The sequence below is a fragment of the Cetorhinus maximus genome, chromosome 1, assembly GCF_964194155.1.
Source record: "Cetorhinus maximus chromosome 1, sCetMax3.hap1.1, whole genome shotgun sequence".
NCBI classification, from domain to species: domain Eukaryota; kingdom Metazoa; phylum Chordata; class Chondrichthyes; order Lamniformes; family Cetorhinidae; genus Cetorhinus; species Cetorhinus maximus.
Window position 1 is genome coordinate 95,772,671 of NC_135879.1, and position 18,108 is coordinate 95,790,778.

At 44.2% G+C, this 18,108-nt stretch overlaps 1 protein-coding gene across 4 annotated transcripts in view; it reads left to right on the plus strand.

Moving 5' to 3' along the window:
• arhgap24 (Rho GTPase activating protein 24) overlaps positions 1-18,108 on the plus strand; it is a 566,765-nt gene that overhangs the window by 464,044 nt on the left and 84,613 nt on the right. For 3 of the 4 annotated variants that reach the window (XM_078543927.1, XM_078543937.1, XM_078543945.1), the window contains one exon: positions 14,195-14,402. In XM_078543927.1, coding sequence (XP_078400053.1) covers positions 14,195-14,402 — 208 coding nt within the window. Of the gene's footprint in view, positions 1-13,266; positions 13,629-14,194; positions 14,403-18,108 lie in introns of those variants that run through there. The other variant, XM_078543955.1, reaches the window with a different exon arrangement.

Here is an 18,108-nt window from a genome sequence, read left to right on the forward strand (position 1 = left end):
CAACCGAAAAACACTGTAGAACGTGGCATATATGTCAACCTTTGAAGCTTCAGAAAGTCCTTCCCAACGGCAGGTCAACTTATACGCCGAGCATAAAATGTGAACCACCGGAGTTGATGCAGTAGGACCCATTTCTGTTCATCAGTCGGCATGCATGGTCTGCTCTGTGTGGGTGTGTCTCAAACACCCACACATCTTGGCAACATGGCCTGTATTGCCCGCTTGATCCCACGTGCCAACTTATAAGGCGAGTATGACCCTAAACATGTATGTCTGAGCTGAGAAATTGAGGCCAGCTCCTAATGTAAGTATAGCCCTAAACATGCATTTATTACCTGAAAGATGGGGGATTGACTTATACGCCTAGGCCTAAACACGCATTTTGACAGCAAAAAGCTTTGGTCATCTTATACGCGGGTTGACTTATATACAACAATCTACAATATCATGTATTCTTCCCCACACTAGATGGGTTAAATTTTCACTTCTCTTCCACAAACAAATTGCTGCCAGATAAATTGTAAATTTTAAATCAGAGATTGAGAGATTTTTCGTAAACAAAGGTATTAAGGAATATGGGGCAAGGACAGGTATATGGAGTTTAGATTGTAGATCAGCTATGATCCCACTGCTAAATGGCCTACTCCTGTTCCTATAATGATCAGGAGTAACAGGTTTCTTCTCTGCCATCCAGGTGGAAAATCTGCGGCCGGGATTTTCCGGTCCTGCCTGTGGCGGGAATCGTCGCGGGTGGGTCAGAAAATTTGATAGACCAGCCAAAGGTCTAGACTTTGGGTGGGAATTTCCAGTGTTTTTCTCATTTCCCGCAGCTTCACCCACCAAATTTAAGTATACGAGTGCCCACACATTGCAGCATTCACTAGTTTTAATTTTGCAGAGACCATAGTGTCCAACTGCAGCATCTGTGCTTTTAATTCTAAGGCCTGAATTTTATGTTCCGAGGTCGGGCACATGCCCGACCCAAATGCACATAAAATTGTGCATATGATGTTGGGCACGTGTGCTGAGGTCATTTCACACACATGTAATATTGAGGTCGGCGGGAACGGCTCCAACTCCCACACTCACCCGCTGACAGTTAAGGGGCCAATTAAGGCCATTAAAAAGCCTATTGACCGGGAATTTATGATGCCTGTGTGATTTTTGTGCTTGTTGCTCAGTCAAAATGGGCAGGCGGGCAGCACGTTTTTAATTAAATTGTCATCCAAGGGCAGGATAAAAGGCCCCTGGAGCACAAGCACTTTCATTTCATTTGATTTTGCTGCTGTCATATTTCTGAGTTTTACCAGATTTTTTTTTGATTGTGCAAGCTTTCTAAGCTGGTTCACCTAAAAATCTGTGCCAAAGTTCCAACAAGGTAGATCAGCCTGTACAAACCATGGGGGACACTGACATTGACAAAAGATATTGGCCTTGAAAATCCATGGCCATTTGGCTATTGCCACCGTAATTATATGGGGGTGGGAGGGTGTTGAGCTGAGGTAGGGGCTCTCTGAACATCAGGGTCCCCATGACCCAGGCCTTCATTATGACCCAGCATACAGATACTGCAGGTTTGTCATTGGAGATGTTCCAACTGAGCCAGCAGTGGATGTGGAATATGACCAGATCCCTGCATAATTAAAAAGTTTTTTTTAAGAAGGATTCTGCTACAAAAGGGAACAACCACACTTCGTTTGCAGCACTCAACACCCCTTCCCTCACTTCGTCCCCCACCATGGCCATTAGCCCGAGCTGCGTCACCTCAGCCGGGCAGTCCAGAGCTGCTGCAATAGCAGGTAGATCTTACATCAGTGAAGAAGGGATGCACTCTTGATGCACCCTTCCAACGTCTACCACGTTGGGACATTCTGCTCTGTGGAGTTCAGTAGATTATGTGTCCAAGCCCCACTACAGAGAGTTGAACACATGGGCTTCCAGCCCCAGCACAGTCCTAACAGAGTGCTGTACTTGTCTGTGGTGCCAGTGTTCAGATGAGATGTTAATCTGAGACCATATCTACCCTCTCAGATGGATGCAAGAGATCCAAAATTGCTGTCTATGAGAGCTTGCTATGCACAAACTGGCTGGCCGGCACATTTTCCACATTATAGCAGTGACCACACTCTGGGACGTCCCGAAGCCATGAAAGGTGCTGGAGAAATGCTTATTCATTATTTTTTCTTTCTTCACTGATGTAAGTAGATAAGGAGAACCCCTTCCCCAGCTCTTATTAGTAATGGGTTGAAAGGTTATGGGGAGAGGGCGGGAAATTGGAGTTGAGGCCGAAATGAGATCAGCCATGATCATAATGAATGGTGGGGCAGGCTCGAGGGGCTGAATTGCCTACTCCTGCTCTTAGTTCTTATGTTCTTATGTTCTTTCCCCACTCCCTCCACCCACAGCTTCCTCACAGCTGCCACAAAGTTTAATTGTATCAGCGGCATATGCTGGGCATGACCTGTAGATTTTCAAGGCATATTTCAGAGCTACTACACACAAATACATTGAGTCAGTGAAGGTTTCAGTCGGGATCAGTTTATAGCCGAAAAGCCGCAGTATTAACACCAAATTTGTTTCTATGTTGTGGGACCTATCTGTTTTTCCAGAGTCCTGGGGGATACCATTGGACCTCGCACATGATTTGTTCCCACCCCCGCCCGCACTGTCAGGCCAACCAAAAGACACGTTTCATGTTGGGCATGCCTGAATTGGCCACCAATGTGAAATAGCGCTGAGAACGCGATCTCACCTGGGAGCAGATTCTACATCCACTCCTGGGCCCGCCGACTTCATACGCATGCCAAGTGTGAAATTCAGGTCTAAGGTTTTTTTCACACTGGAATGTTCTAGAGCAGTTCTGTCCCACTGCAAGTAGAGTTTCATAAATGGAAAGTAACTTGAGAGCTGAGAAAACGAAGAAAATACCTAGAGAGTGACTAGCCTTTAGTAGTGCACAAGTTGATATTATTCACCCCCTAACCCCCTCAGACTGCTTCACCCATTTCAACAAGTCTTTGCAGCAAGCTTCTTACCAATGTGCCGGAGGGAAAAGAAACTGGAAACCTGCAATATTGTCCTGCTGCAGGCAGCCCAGAAATGTACGGTTTGACATAACACCCCTGGTTACTGACAGTAATAGAATCCAGCCTACAGCCCATACAAACAACATAGATCACCTCTTCCCTAACTCTTTTTTTATTCAATTATGTGATGTGGACTTCTCTGGCAAGGCCAGCATTTAATGCCCATTGCTAATTGCCCTTGAGAAGGTGGTGGTGAACTACCTTCTTGAACCACTGCAGTCCATGTACTGAAAGTACTCCCACAGTGCTATGAGGTAAAAAGTTCCAGGATTTTGACTTGGTGACAATGAAGTGATGGCGATATATTTCAAGGTTAGGACGGTATGTAACTTGATGTGAGAATGAGCAGTGTGTCGGGCAGTGACGTTACAGATTGTGGTGGTATACAATTCTGCTGCTGCTGATGGCCCTCAGCACCTCAAGATGTCCAGTTTTGAGCTGTAAGGTTTTTTCCATTTAGCATGGTGGTAGTGTCACACAACACAATGGAGGGTGTCCTCAGTGTGAAGCTGAGACTTTGTGTCCACAAGGAATGTGTGGTGGTCACTCTTACCAGTATTGTCCTGGACAGATATAATGGGGCAGGTAGATTGGCGAGAACCATTGATTCAATTTAAGGTTCATGGCTGTATTTCTTCTGATGTAAATTACATCATAAAACATCATTCTATTTATACACCACGTCCTTGCAATATAAACACTGGATGACTTCTCATTCTACAATTTTCTCAAACTGAAAGACGAACAAAAGCATTTTAAATAAGACAGTGCCCATAGCGAATCCATGGACAAAGGTGACAGCATTGCTCCAACAAACAAAAGATGCAAATTGACACATAGCTGGCAGTGATTTTATCATAATGTAAGCCATGGGCTGCAGAAACAGCACAAATGCTAAAAAAAATAAAGTAGATTTTCAATTTAATTGAGTCAGAAGAGAAAATCTCTTTAAAAGAAAGTTGTACTATATATTTTTTCATTATTCACTGAAAAGCATTCAGAGCAGAATGTATGAGGGCCATTCAGCAGTGAACAAAGACCTGCTGAAGATCTTGGGTGATATTTTGAGTTGTTCCATCAACACTCCTGTTATTGCAATGTAACAGGCTGCAATATCAGAGTGGCATTGACTGCAGAATTCAAAGTATTTGTTTCTTGTGGCTTTTAGGCACCAGCTTTGCAGACTGGCCCCTTTCCGGTTACCACAATCTTCATTACCTTCGAATCTGTGCTGAACAAATACCTTCTGGGTAATTATGTCAGTGGTCACTGAAAATTAATTTCCTCTGTATATTAAGTTTTATATTCATTGTACAGTTGTGGCCCGTAAATGAATAATAATAGGATGCTAATGCCAACAGAGTGTAAGGCATCAGGTATTTGATAGCTCAGACCTGACCAGTGCATATTTTTCTTATTAGGAATGTTTCCATTTTTGGCAATGTTCCCAAGCAGAATCAAATATCTATTAAAGGAACATTATTCTCATGATAAGATATGTGGCTATCCTTTCCTTTATTGTTTGGCTGCAAACAGATAGGAGCTCATACCTTTGATCCTAATGTAAATGCTGGTTCTGCACCCTTGTGACCTTTGCCACCAACTCTACCAAAGATTGCACGGCAAAGGGAAGCTCATCCCATTATAATGATAGGTGCATCTTGCACGCTTGTCATGGTTGAGAGACCTGTCAGGAATCATAACCAGGAATACTAGCCCACTCTCCAGATCTCCCCTCTCCCCCCACAGAAAGAAAGCACAAGTGCCCCCCCAACAAACCTCTTCAAAAGGGAGCCAAAACTCCCTGAAAATCATCGCTGCAGTGTATCTTGTAAATGGTACACATTACTGCCATTGTGCGTCGGTGGTGGAGGGAGTGATTGTTTAAGGTGGTGGATGGGATGCCAATCAAGAGGGCTGCTTTGACTTGGCTGGGGTCCAGTTTCTTGAGTGTTCTTGGAGGTGCATTTATCCAGGCAAGTGGAGAGTATCCCATCACACTCCTGACCTGTGTCTTGTAGATGGTGGACAGGCTTTGGGGAGTCAGGTAAGTAACTTACTTCATTTAACTTTAACCTTTTTCTTGTGAATAAGAACTATAATAAACAACACTAGCTTGCTCTTGGTTATAGCGCTGATAAATAATTGCTTTGATCAGGCTCACACTCAAACAGGCCAATTAATATATTGGCTTGGTTAGCACTAATGTTACAGTAAATGCTTAGGTTTTTTTGGCAGATCATCACAAGGGGCTGATCTGGACCAAGAGTTTCTATTCAACTTCTTCTTACTTTTGGCTACAAGAAGTGAGTGGAATGTCCTTCCAACTGCATTCCCATTCCATGATTCACCAGTAGGTCTATCTATAAAACCAGCTGGCTCTGCCTTACAAGAACGAGTTCTCAGGAGTCTTCCTAGGTTGGGGTCAAATAAAAAGATCAATTCAAGGTCAATGTGTGTAGATGATAGGCGAATGCTTGTGATCAGAGAACAAACCTGGGTTTACTTCTCATTGCTTCCGATATGGTCAGATTGCTGTGAGGTTTACAGAACCATCCCCTTACCCACGTGAATGGTTAGAATTATAGAATCTTATAGTTTGGGAGGAGACCACCATACCTATACTGGCCCTTTAAAAGAGTTCAATTTATCCCATAACCCTGCAAATGCGTGCTCTTCAAATACATGTCCAATTGCCTTTTGAATGTTCCGATGGAATCGAATTCCAATGCACTTCCAGGTACAGTAGTGTGTTCCATATCATAAAACAGTGTGTGTGACATAATTCTTTTCCCTAAATATATTGTTCATTGAAATTGAAAATGGGAGGCTCCGACAAGCAACTGAAGAGGAGAGTGCAAAATCATGAGCCATGGAGAAAGGATCTGAGGATCTGCCCTTAGTCAGCTCCCTTCAATCCCTTCTGGATATGTTGCAGTCAGGAATGTTTAATTCCCATTCCTGCCCATATATAAGCCAGGTCTCTATTAAACATTATTTCATCATCCTGTGTGGCAACTTGCACCTGCAGATTGTCAATCTTATTTTCAACATGCCTCGCATGAACACATGCTCATTCCAACACCATGCTAGTGGGCTTTGCTTCTTTCATTCATCCACTTCCTGTTCTTTCTACAGTTACTCTGTCCTGTTGCTGTGTCCCTCCGAGTTTTCTAAGCAGTTTGTCTCTCTTTACTTCTAGGTCCTGCTATCCAATCCCTGCCAAATTAACTTAAGCCCAACCTCACTGGTCCCGTGATCCATTCAGGTGCAACCCGATGGAACTGACAAAAGATCATTGACCTGAAATGTTAACTCATTTTTCTTTCTTTGCCTATACTGCCAGACCTGCTGGGCTTTTCCAACATTTTCTATTTTTATTTCAGATTTCTAGCATCCACTGTATTTTGTTTTTGTATTAGTGATTTGCTTTTTCAGGCACTAAGGAGGTACACACCTTTTGGGGCTCATGCCTGTTGTTGTAGAAGCAACTGCCTATCCCCCCCAACTACCAAATCCCCTATAACAACCACACTGCTACTTTCTTATACCCACCCTGTACAATTGAATTTCCCATCTGCTATAGTGTTGCTTCTGACTGTACCTTCCCCACCCAGGCGAGGTGTCATTGCCCTCACTGGTATTCAACATTGAATACTGATTTGTGAGTGCCATACTCATAAGGGTTCTTGCATTGTCTGACTAGCCCTCCTAGACTCCCTCATGGTCACCCACTGTCTCCCAAACTCCAGACAGCGCAGAGCCACCACCTCCTGAAACGTGTTATCCAGGAAACTCCTGTCTACACTTTAGTTGTGCCAACTGTTCATCAAGATCAGAGATTCCCAGCTTGAGCAGTTAGCTGCACCTCCTGCATATGTGGTTTTCCAGGTATCATGCCCAGTACGGACATGTCATATTATGAACTTACAGTCAATACTTTTAAACACAAACAAGCTGTTAGATGGCTGCCACAAATCATGTGACTTTTGGCATTTGGACCACAGACAGTATCAAGTATCCGGTGAATACCTAATTAAATATGGACATAGGTGAGAGTGCCTCACAGCCATTTGTGGAAGTCACACTTCTCATTGTTTAAGGATGGGCCAACAGCTAAAGGCGATGGAGTTTCCAGACTGCCTCTCTCCATGTTTTATACTAGACAAAAGGGAAGATCAAAACTTAATGTCCACTATCAACTTCCTATTGTATCATGATGGCCTCCCCCATCCAAACTAGATTGTTTGGGCCTTAGAAGTGTCAACCCAGTGGTTATGTGATTGGAGCTGGTTTCAGAGACTGTATCTTGATTACCCCAGGACCTAGTAGATCCATCAGAATGATCAGTCATCAGCCAGGCTGAGAACCAGACTCTGAAACTAGCTGCAAAGTCATCAAGCAGCCAAAGTATTTAACCTGTTCCAGTTTCAAAGTTCACCTAAGAATCAACCTTCTAGATATTTGACTACAAGAAACCTTACAACCCGCTGTGAACCCTTCTCTTTCCAAGACCTTCACTTCAACTTTAAATCATTAAATCCATTCAAGAAACCACAGACCTGTCATGTGGAAGACCAGAAATCATAAATCAGAGACTGAATTAGCTGTAATCTAGTAAAGTGCACTATCTTTATCTGTATCCAATCTTTATATGTCTGTGTGTGTGTGTGTGTGTGTGATGTTGCGTTAATTCAGGATAAGTGTGTAAGAATAAATAACTTTCTTTATTTTAAACTTATGAAAGCTTGCTGCTTAATTATTTAATTGGAATACATACTCCAATGGTTAGAAAGAACACACCTCTTCCCATTCAAAACATACTGATTATGGACAATAAGAGAGCACATACATTTCTGTCCGTGACACAGGACACACAAATGTAAGCCATGTTATGTTAGCTAACAGTGATTTCATATTGTTTATTTGGCTTTAAGGATATTTAACTGCTTAGCTAACACAAAAACACAAACTCCAACTACTATAAACAAACCCTAAGCACTAAACAAATAAACCAATAAAAGTACTAACCAATAAACAAAATACTTAACCTAACTTAACATTAACCACTGAATACTTATCCTAAATACTTAACTATAATTGCTTTGGGATCCTGTGTAGCTGTGATCATGACCATCACACTCAACTTTAATGAGAAGGGCACATTTCAGGTAATCTCGGGTGATCCCTGAAGCAGTTCATGTCCAAATGGCAAGTAACATTCGTGCCACACAAGTGCCAGGCAATAAACATCTCCAACAAGAGAGAATCTAACCATTGGCCCATGACATTCAATGGCATTACCATCACTGAATCCCCCACTATCAACATCCTAGGGGTTACCATTGACCAAAAATTGAACTGGACTAGCTATATAAATACTGTGGCTATAAAAGCAAGTCAGAGGCAAGAAATCCTGTGGCAAGTAACACCCCCTGACTCCTCAAAGCCTGTCCACCATCTGCAAGGCACAAGTCAGGAGTGTGGTGGAATACTTTCCACTTGCCTGGATGAGTGCTGCTCCCACAACACTCAAAAAGCTTGACACAGTCCAGGACAAAGCAGCCCGCTTGATTGGCACCACATCCACAAACATTTACTCCCTGCACCACTGACGCACAGTAGCAGCAGTGAGCAGTAGGCAGCACCTTCCAAACCCACGACCACTACCATCTAGAAGGACAAGGGCAGCAGACACATGGGAACTCCACCACCTGGAAGTTCCCCTCCAAGTCACTCACCATCCTGACTTTGAAATATATCACTGTTCCTTCACAGTCAAAATCCTGGAACTCCCTTCCGAATAGCACTGTGAGTGTACCTACTCCACCCAGGAGTCACAGTGGGTGACCATGAGGGAGTCTAGGAGGGCTAGTCAGACAATGCAAGAACGCTTATGAGTATGGCACTCACAAATCAGTATTCAATGTTGAATACCAGTGAGGGCAATGACTGCAGCGGTTCAAGAAGGCAGCTCACCACCACCCTCACATGGGCAACTAGGGATGGACATAAATGCTGGCCTAGCCAGCGACATCCACATCCCATAAATTAATTTTTAAAAAACCAGACTGCCTATGGACATAAATTCATCAGAGGACTGGCATACTTTACAGGCAAGCTGGAGAATTTGTCGATTTTGGCATCACAATAAGGCAACTGCCTTTAAAGGGCATGAACCTGATGACCTCGCCTTTGGGGGAACTTGGAGGTGAGCGCACGCAAGTCTGAGCAGCGCTCACAATTATCTCAGTGACTCCACAGATTCGGGGTGGGGAGGTCACAGGCAGATGTCCACAGCGGCTTCTTCATGGTTAGCTTGTGGTGCCGGGGAGAGGGCAACCTCAGGGCAAGGGTGACAGTGCCAGGGTGGGGAGGTAGGGTCATGGCAGCACTGACTGAAGTTTGAGCTTAAACAAATGCTGCACCAGTGGGTTGAGGAAGTGGTTGGGCTAATGGATAATGAGCACCACAGCTGAGAGCATTTAGCTTGAGCTCAAATTTTTTTCCTTTATTCATGGGTTGTGGGTGTCACTGGCAAGGCCAGCATTTGTTGCCCATCCCTAATTGCCCTTGAACTGAGTGGCTTACTAGGCTATTTCAGAGGCCAGACCAGGTAAGGATGGCAGATTTCAGATGTTTTTTTTTAAAGTTTCACAGTCACCATTATTGAGACTAGTTGAATATTCCAGATTTATTAACTGAAATTAAATTCCACCAGTTGCCATATTGGGATTTGAACCCATGTCTCCAGAGCATTAGGCTGGGTCCCTGGATTACTAATCCAGTGACATTACCACTACACCACCATCTTCCTATGTTTGGAGTCAGCCCTAGTCAAGCAACTGTGCCCACTCAAGCAGCACTAATTTCTCAATGCCAGTGATTGCTCCTCTACTGTTAACCCTTCAAGTGCGCACACACTTCATACTCGAATGAGTGCTATGGTGCTGCAGAACCATTGTGCGACTGGGCAAGGCTGAGGATCCTGTTGGAAAAGTTGGCCATCAAACACTGACAGAGGATGTGCTCCTAGTCCCTTGCATTATGCTTCAGTCAACATTGAAAATTCACCCTCATGGTACAAGCAAACCATGAAGCCTCAGAGTCCAGGTTAGGACAATGCCTGCACTGAAAGCAAAAGTTCAGGATGCAGTCGAGTGTCTGAAGCTGCTGCCACTCGGTCATGTGGTGTGGGGCGGTGCTGGGTGTGGTCATGGTGAGCCATCATACTCACTAAACACTGGGCATCCATGTGGTGGCCTGGACTCTCTGGCATGCGTTAAGGGGCCTTGAGAGGCAGCCACAGGTGATGACTTGACCAAGAGTGGTCCTCAGGAGGCAACTGCTGACCCTAGCGTCTCTCTCTTTAACACTGTAGTGAGGAGACCATCAGGAACATGGAGTCTGTTGATCTCACTATCTGCCTGATTGCTTATTGGCAGGGGAGAAGGAGAAGAATGTGGCGGAGGTGCCAGGCTCGCCAAAGTGAGGAGCAGAACCCTGAAGACCAAGAGGCGGCACGGCCTCCTCCTCAGGCAGAGGATAATCCCCATAGAGCCGTTGTTTGTAGGCACATCGCTAGACCCAGGGTCTATAGGCGGTGCATGTGCTACCTGCAGATGAGTGAGAACCAGTGTCACCGACGCCTGCACGTGTCAAAGGAACTGGTCATGCACATATGCCACCTTCTGCCGGATTTGTTACCACAGGGACTTGGAGGAAATCCACTGCCATTGGCAGTTAGTTACTGCCGCACTCAATTTCTACAGCAGTGGCTCCTTCCAGGGCTCAACTGGGCACCTGTGCAGGATCCCACAAGCCTCCACCCACAAATGTACCCAGGAGGCTAAGAACGCCATTTTTACCAAGGCACACACCTTTGTCAATTTCAACAGGGATCAGACAAGCCAGGAAGCAAAAGCGCAAGATACCCCGAAAGCGTCCACGACTCGTGCACCCTCAGCAGGTCTCAGATACCTGACATCTTCCAGGAACCACACAGGATGCAAGGTTGGCTCTTGGGGACAAGGGCTACCCACAAAGGACGTGGCTGACGATGCCAGTGCGTGGCCTCAGACTCCTGGTGAGAGAAGGTACAATGAGCCTAATGTGGCAACCCGGGGTTTGGTTGTGCACACCATTAGCAACCTGAAAATGAGGTCCCGGTGCCTGGACAGATCTGGTGGAGCACTGCAGGACACTCCACAGAGGGTGGCATGCATCATGATGAGCTGTCCTCAGGGCTGGAGTCAAGGACCTGGGTCGTGGATCCCCTCGGCTGTTTCCCAGATGTGCCTGCGAAAGCAAGGAGAGGTAATTAGTGCATGGCAGAGGACGGGCTGCGGTGCAGGGGTCCTCACTCACAGCATGGTTGTCTGATAGATGTTGCCCTGCTGTCCGACCTCACCGTCAGCACAGGAACGGTCCAGATCATCACCGGCCAGATGGATGGCTCTGTTTTTAAAGTCTGTGAAGTCCTTGATTTCAGGCATTCCTCCACCAATCTGCAACCCTCCCTTTTGTTGTGTGCCAGCTTGCCCTGCATGAATACAGATGGCGAAAGTGGAGACACCTGCCATGCCAGTTGAGAAGGATGACTGGCATGTGTGGGTAGTGAGTGGTACCATAGACAGGATGAGGACACAATCTGCAGATCAGATAAAGGTGTGTGTGAGGGGGTGAATGGTGATGTCCCTTGAACTGGCAGCGAGCGAGATCCCTGTGGGTGTGTGATGAGTTTGTGAGTGTATGAGTTGAGAGTGATGAGAAGAGTGACTTACCCTGGCGGTACGGAGGAGATCATTCATCCTCTTGCGGCACTGGGTGGCTGTCCTCTTCTGCAGGGCGTTGGTGCTGACTACCGCTGCCACTGCCTCCCATGCTGGATTGGTGACCTTGTTTGCTGGTCTTCACCCAGAGTGGGGGTTGAGAACTTAACAGCGGGCCTCCACTGTGTCCAGTAGGCACCCGAGGGGGACGTCGCTAAATTTGGGGGCAGCATGTTTCCTCCCTTTGGCAGCCATGACTTTCCAGCAGCTTTTGATCCCTTAGAGAGGCCTCTGTGCAGGGGCATCCTTTAAATATGACATCTGGATTACTGAAGACCTTAGGTGACAGCGGGGCGGACGAATCAGAGACTTCCCCGCCAGCGATCTGAAGTGAAACCCGTTCCTCTGCATTTTTAAAAGAAAGTGCTGCATGATATGACGGAAAAAGCCGCCATTGCCATCAACAGGTCTAATGCCGTTTTCCCTGCCCGATATCCGACTCTGCTGATTTCTGGGACAATTCCGCCCAGTGTGTCTTCTGTCCATGTTCATAAAAAGGAAAGTCTTTGACTCTTCAACATAAGAAATGGGTGCATGATCATGTCCAATGAACCAAATTCTCTTCTAAGTTTTGTTTCAGTAATTTGCAGTATCTCAAATATTTTGAGCAGAAAGTGATTGAAGGTTTTAATAGGCATAAACTCAGGGTGACAAAAAAAAAAATCACAATAAACTGGTGCCTCAAGGATGTAAGCTATGTTTGAGAGAATTAAGTGACATATTGATCAGTCATCTAGCATCAGGCCATCTGCTTCTAAGCCAGTGAGTACCAGGCAAATGCCCCTCACCTTCACAAAGGAGCTGAGAAAACACTCCCCCTAATCTAAGCAATTACTGCCAACACTGCTCCACTTAACATATACAGAATGCCAGCTTCAATTACAGACCATGCCTCTCTATTAATCATTTACCTACACGTGATTACATTATTGTTTGCTGGCTGGGAGCTCAGAGAGTGGGAGAGGCCTTACACTGGCTGGTTAATGATGGTCCAAAGAAATAAGGTAATGAGGGAGAAAGAAACGATTGTTTTCATACATGTTTGCTTACAAGATCCTCTCCTTGATTAGATTCTAATTATATAAAAGGTCTGTGCTTTTGACTAATGACAGCAGAAGACTGCAGGACCAACATAAAAGGAGGCAGTTGGGGGATGCAAACTGAATGCACTCTCTCTCTCTCTCTCTAGGGTTCGTGGTTGGCACTACCTATGCATGCCAAAGAGATCATTAATTGCCTGCTGGAAAGCTACTGCATGTGACTGCAGCTGCAAGTCAAGTGAAAGTCAGTTCTCCTTTTGACCGAATATTTTCTGCCTCCAGTTTCACTGCTGGAGGCAGCAAGTAACACAGATAGACTGCAGAGCTGGAGTTGTTTCTCGCAAAGGGCTTTTAAGTCGTCCCTCTCGAAGATGTCTGCCGCTACTGAGCACGCTGATGGGATGTTCAAGCTTTTCTTTGATAGCTAACTGCTTATGAAATATCACAGATTGTTATATTTCTTTGTGTCTTTGGAGCCTGATAATAATCAGTGGCTGGTCCAGCTTGAAGAATAGTTCATGTGGACAGCGTATGCAGCACAGGCAAAATTCACTTTGCAATGCCTGAGAATAAGAATATCATATTCTGCACAACGAGTGCTTTGACATACCCTACTTTCCTCCCCAAAGATACCTACAGGAAAATAAAGCGATGCTTTAGCTTCAGAAAAGGTAAGTTCTGCTGGAGCGTGTGACACATTTTGGATAATGTCAGCAGCTATTTAAAAAGCAGTGAAGGCTGCCAGTCTGTACATAACCCGTCAGCTGGGATTGAATGTTTTTACTGTGCAAATTTCTTCACAGTGTATGAAAAGATAACTCCACACTTACAAGTGTTTTTCTCTGTATTGCAGCAAACACGCATTGAGCTTTAGAAGAAGGTCAGATGGGGCATTTAATTGCTGAATAGTTTGTTGTGACCAACAAGAAACTTTCCATCATAGATTGTCAGTAGTTTCCCCTATGTTAGAGCACATGGGTTTTCATGTGCTAAAGTGAAATGCACACATTGGATGATTAAGGTCTTATAAGTCAGAAAGGTGAAGCATAATGTCTTTGAGTAGAAGTTGGCTCTGATGGCCTAGTGCTCGGTCATTTAATTAGTGATTTAACAAATGTGATTATATTTTCTTCCAGGAGCATTTCCCTCCTAGATTATCTGTTTGGTCGGGTGTTCGCTTCGTCTGGAATAAATTGCTATTGGCTAAGCTGTTGTCTTGGTGTTTGTGATTCAACAGGTATCTTTGGCCAACGTCTTGAGGACACTGTACGGTATGAACGCAGGTATGGGACACACATGGCACCAACACTCGTGGAGCAGTGTGCAGACTTCATTCGTCAGAGAGGACTGAAGGAAGAGGGTCTTTTCCGACTACCTGGTCAGGCAAATCTAGTTAAGGAGTTACAAGAGGCCTTCGACTGCGGTGAGAAGCCCTTGTTTGATAGGTAAGGGTTGTGACATTCTGTTTATAGACATGGTGCTTAGTGTTTTTTGGACTATTCTTTAGGAGATATATGGGACAGAATTTTACACTCCCTCCACCTTCCCCGCCCCAGCGGGTTCTGAGGCGGGGGAAGGGGTGTGAAACGGATGGGATTCCCTCTGGGATCCTGCCTGCCCCAACCTGGTCATGATTTTACAATGGGGCGGGCAGGACCTGGCGGGGAAAGCCCACCCTTGCCCCACTTAAGGCCCTTAAGTGGCCAGCCTCAATTTTTAGGCTGGCGGGCGGATGACATATCAGGGGGAAAACCCGAAAATGAACAGAGTTTGATCTTGGGCGGGAAGGGGTGGGCCGCCTCCATCAGTAGCCCCCTTCTTTCTGGGGGCACCCTGCCCTTAAGATCTGGTGAGCTCTGGACCTCCCTCCCACCCGGCCCATCAGCTGGGACCCCGGTCACCCCCCCTTGTGGTGACCCTGCCCGCTACCCCCTCAAGCCTTTCCTACCCTCCCCGCCCTAGGACCCCTGCCACTTACCTGCCCTCCGGTTCCTGGCACTTAGTTCCAGGCAGCTCCGTGCAGTGCCTCTTCTGGCCACTTCAGTGCTGTTCCTGGAGAGACTGGAATCCAATCTGATTGGCTGGCAGCTCTCCAAGGCAGGACATCCTCTCTGTGACAGGCGGAAGTCTCGTCTTATGCCAATCAACACTTGTTAGAGCGTAAAATGACATTGTGCTTTTTAGGCTTTTCAGCAGGCCATGGATTTGTTAATGTCTGGTTGAATGAGTGTTATAAACTATTCCTTATATTCCACTGCATACCTTTGATTAAGTTTGAGAGAAAAGAAAGACTTGCATTTATATAGCACTTTTCACAACTACCTGACATCCCAAAGCACTTTATAACCAATAAAGTACTTTTGAAGTGCATTTATTGTTGTAAGGTAGAAATGCAGTAGCCAATTTGTGCACAGCAGAGTCCCATAAACAGTAATTTGATAATGACCGACGGTCTATTTTTGTGATGCTGATTGAGGGTTATATTTTCACTAGGACACCAGGGAAAATTCCCCTGTTCCTCTTTGAAATAGTGTCATGGAATCTTTTAATGTCATGGAATCTGAAAGGGCAGGCGGGGCCTCAATTTAATGTCTCAACCGCAAAACAGCACTCTGACAGTGCAGGACTCCATCAGCGCTGCACTGGTGTGTCTTTTTTGTGTTCAAGTCTTGGGTTGAGACTTAAACCCAGAACCTTCTGATTCATAAGCGAGAGCACTTTCAACTGAGCCACAGCTGACACATTTGATGGATGTATTTTTTCAGTGGAAACTGTGATTTTAGCAGTAACCATGTTACACACTTCAGGACAAAGTTTTGAACTGAGATTTGTATTATTATTTATCATTGCATGATACCATTATAGACCTTGAATCAAACACTCGACTTTTCATTGCATTGTTTTGAATATTACATCGCTGTTACAGCTCATAAATTAAACATTTATCAGTATAAATTAGGGTTATCAGTTTCCTTACAAGCTTACAAGCTGCATACTGTGTTTTGGTGAACAAAGTGATTGAGGGATATAAGAAATTTATGGTATTTTTTGATCTCTGGTCTAATAAGTTGCCTTGGTCTTTTCCATCTCTTTATATTACTATCTTCCTAAACATTTTAATTACAAGCTGAATGACTAATAAATGTAAGAGTACTTGTGAGGCCTTTCTAATCCCCGTAATGTTGTATTAAACCAGACCTCTTTGCAGTAATTGTCGAGGAGATTGTAAATGAGAAGAAGATGCTGACTTTCCATTAGGTCTGATGTGAAAGCTCTCAGAGCTATTAAGATTTTCAACCATTCTGCCCAGCATTCAATTGTTTTTCCATATAACTATTGTACTACTTTCTGTGCTCATTAAAACATTGAATGTAGCAAAATATGAAAAGGGTTGCAGACTGATTTTATGAACAGGCAGGATATCAAATCCATTCAATCTGAGAATGCAGCTTCCCTTCTGATCCATCTAATTATCTTATTGTTAATCATTCACAAACCATCTTCTTCCAACAGCAAATTACTTTTTAATGTACATTTAAATGCTGCAAAGAGTTAGTCCACAGTTTCCATTGAAAATTACCTGAAGTTATAGTACTCAAGATCTCAAAGCTAGAGTCAAGATTGTTACTTCTGAGATTGCCTTAGCTAAATGAATGTTGCCACAGATTTGGAAAGGTAAGGAAAGCTGTATTGTCCAATAAGTTTGGCAAAATTGGAACAAAAGCTTTAAGGCACAGAAGTAGCTTGAGGATATATGAACCAGTCTAATCAAATGTGGAAGGCAGTTTAGGGAAAGGAAATGAGGGAGGATCTGTAGAAGCAATCAATGCAAGTACACATGGGGGCTTGGCAGGAGATGAGAAAATTGTTGGAGTTCAGGACAAAATGGTTGACCAAACCAGATGAACAAATCAATGAAGATGAAAATAAATCATGCAACAAAAGATAACTTCTAATTTAATAAGTAAGTTAGTAGCATGCTCAGCTGGAAGAAATTGCAGGGGGAGAAAAAAACCTTGAATGTGATTAATTGTACGTTACTAAATTGTATCACACATTGTGATGAAATATTTTAGCAAAAATAATTGAAATATTAATTTAAAAAAAACACCAGTACACTTAATGTCCAAACTGCAAAATCTGTTGCCATGTCTTTCCAAAATGATGATGCATCAATTAATGACCATTAATGGATGATCTGATCATTAATAATTGTACACTGTGAATAATATTTATCTACCAGCACTTATTACCTTTTTGGGGCAAGCTTATTATACAATGCTTTTTCAAGCTGATACTTACCCATATTCTGGATTTCTTTGGACCAGCCTGGCTTTACTGTGCTTAGTACTTAAGGAGATTAAAACAGCCCACTCTAATTTACTCTCATAAGTATATTATCTTCAACTGAAAATGTGTTGCTAAGAGAAACAAGCAGATCTACGTTGGCTAGTGGCCCAAACTGAGTGTGATGCTGATGTTTTATTTTAGAAATTGAGGAAAAACAGAGAGAAACAAACTAAACTTGCCTTTGGGTCCCATTACCATAATTCGGCTGGGTTGTGGGAACCAATCAAGTGCCTCATGTCGCTCGCCTAACTGGGCCCAAGGATCATGGATCAGTATATGAGGAGTAGGTGGAAATCAGCATTTATTTTGTAGATCCAAGTGGAGCAATCCTGCTGCTGCCAATTGCACAAAAAAAAACCAAAATTACCAAGTTTTGAAGCCTCTTTTTGATTGGCCTCCGACAATTTCTTTAAGAAGCATTGCTTAGGCATCTCCAAAACCAGAAATACTAATCAGATAGAGCTAACAGACTGAACAAATTTAGGAGTCCAGTCTGAGAGGGACACATGCTATCATTTCAATGTTGAAATGCAACCACTGCTCGTTTCAAACAGCCACCAGATGTGCCTAAAAATAGGCCCCAACCAATTTAGCAGCAGCCCAAATGCTCTTGCCAATCGAGCACATACCCCTCTGTCCTGCTAAACTGATCATTGTGTCTGTTTTATGATTTTAAAACTAGCACACCAATATTGAATTTAGGTGCCAATGCCACTTTGATACTTGCATGTTTGATGACAGGACATAAATGCATAATAGTGCTGTTCCATCATGATTTCAATATTATCAAATTCTTCCTGT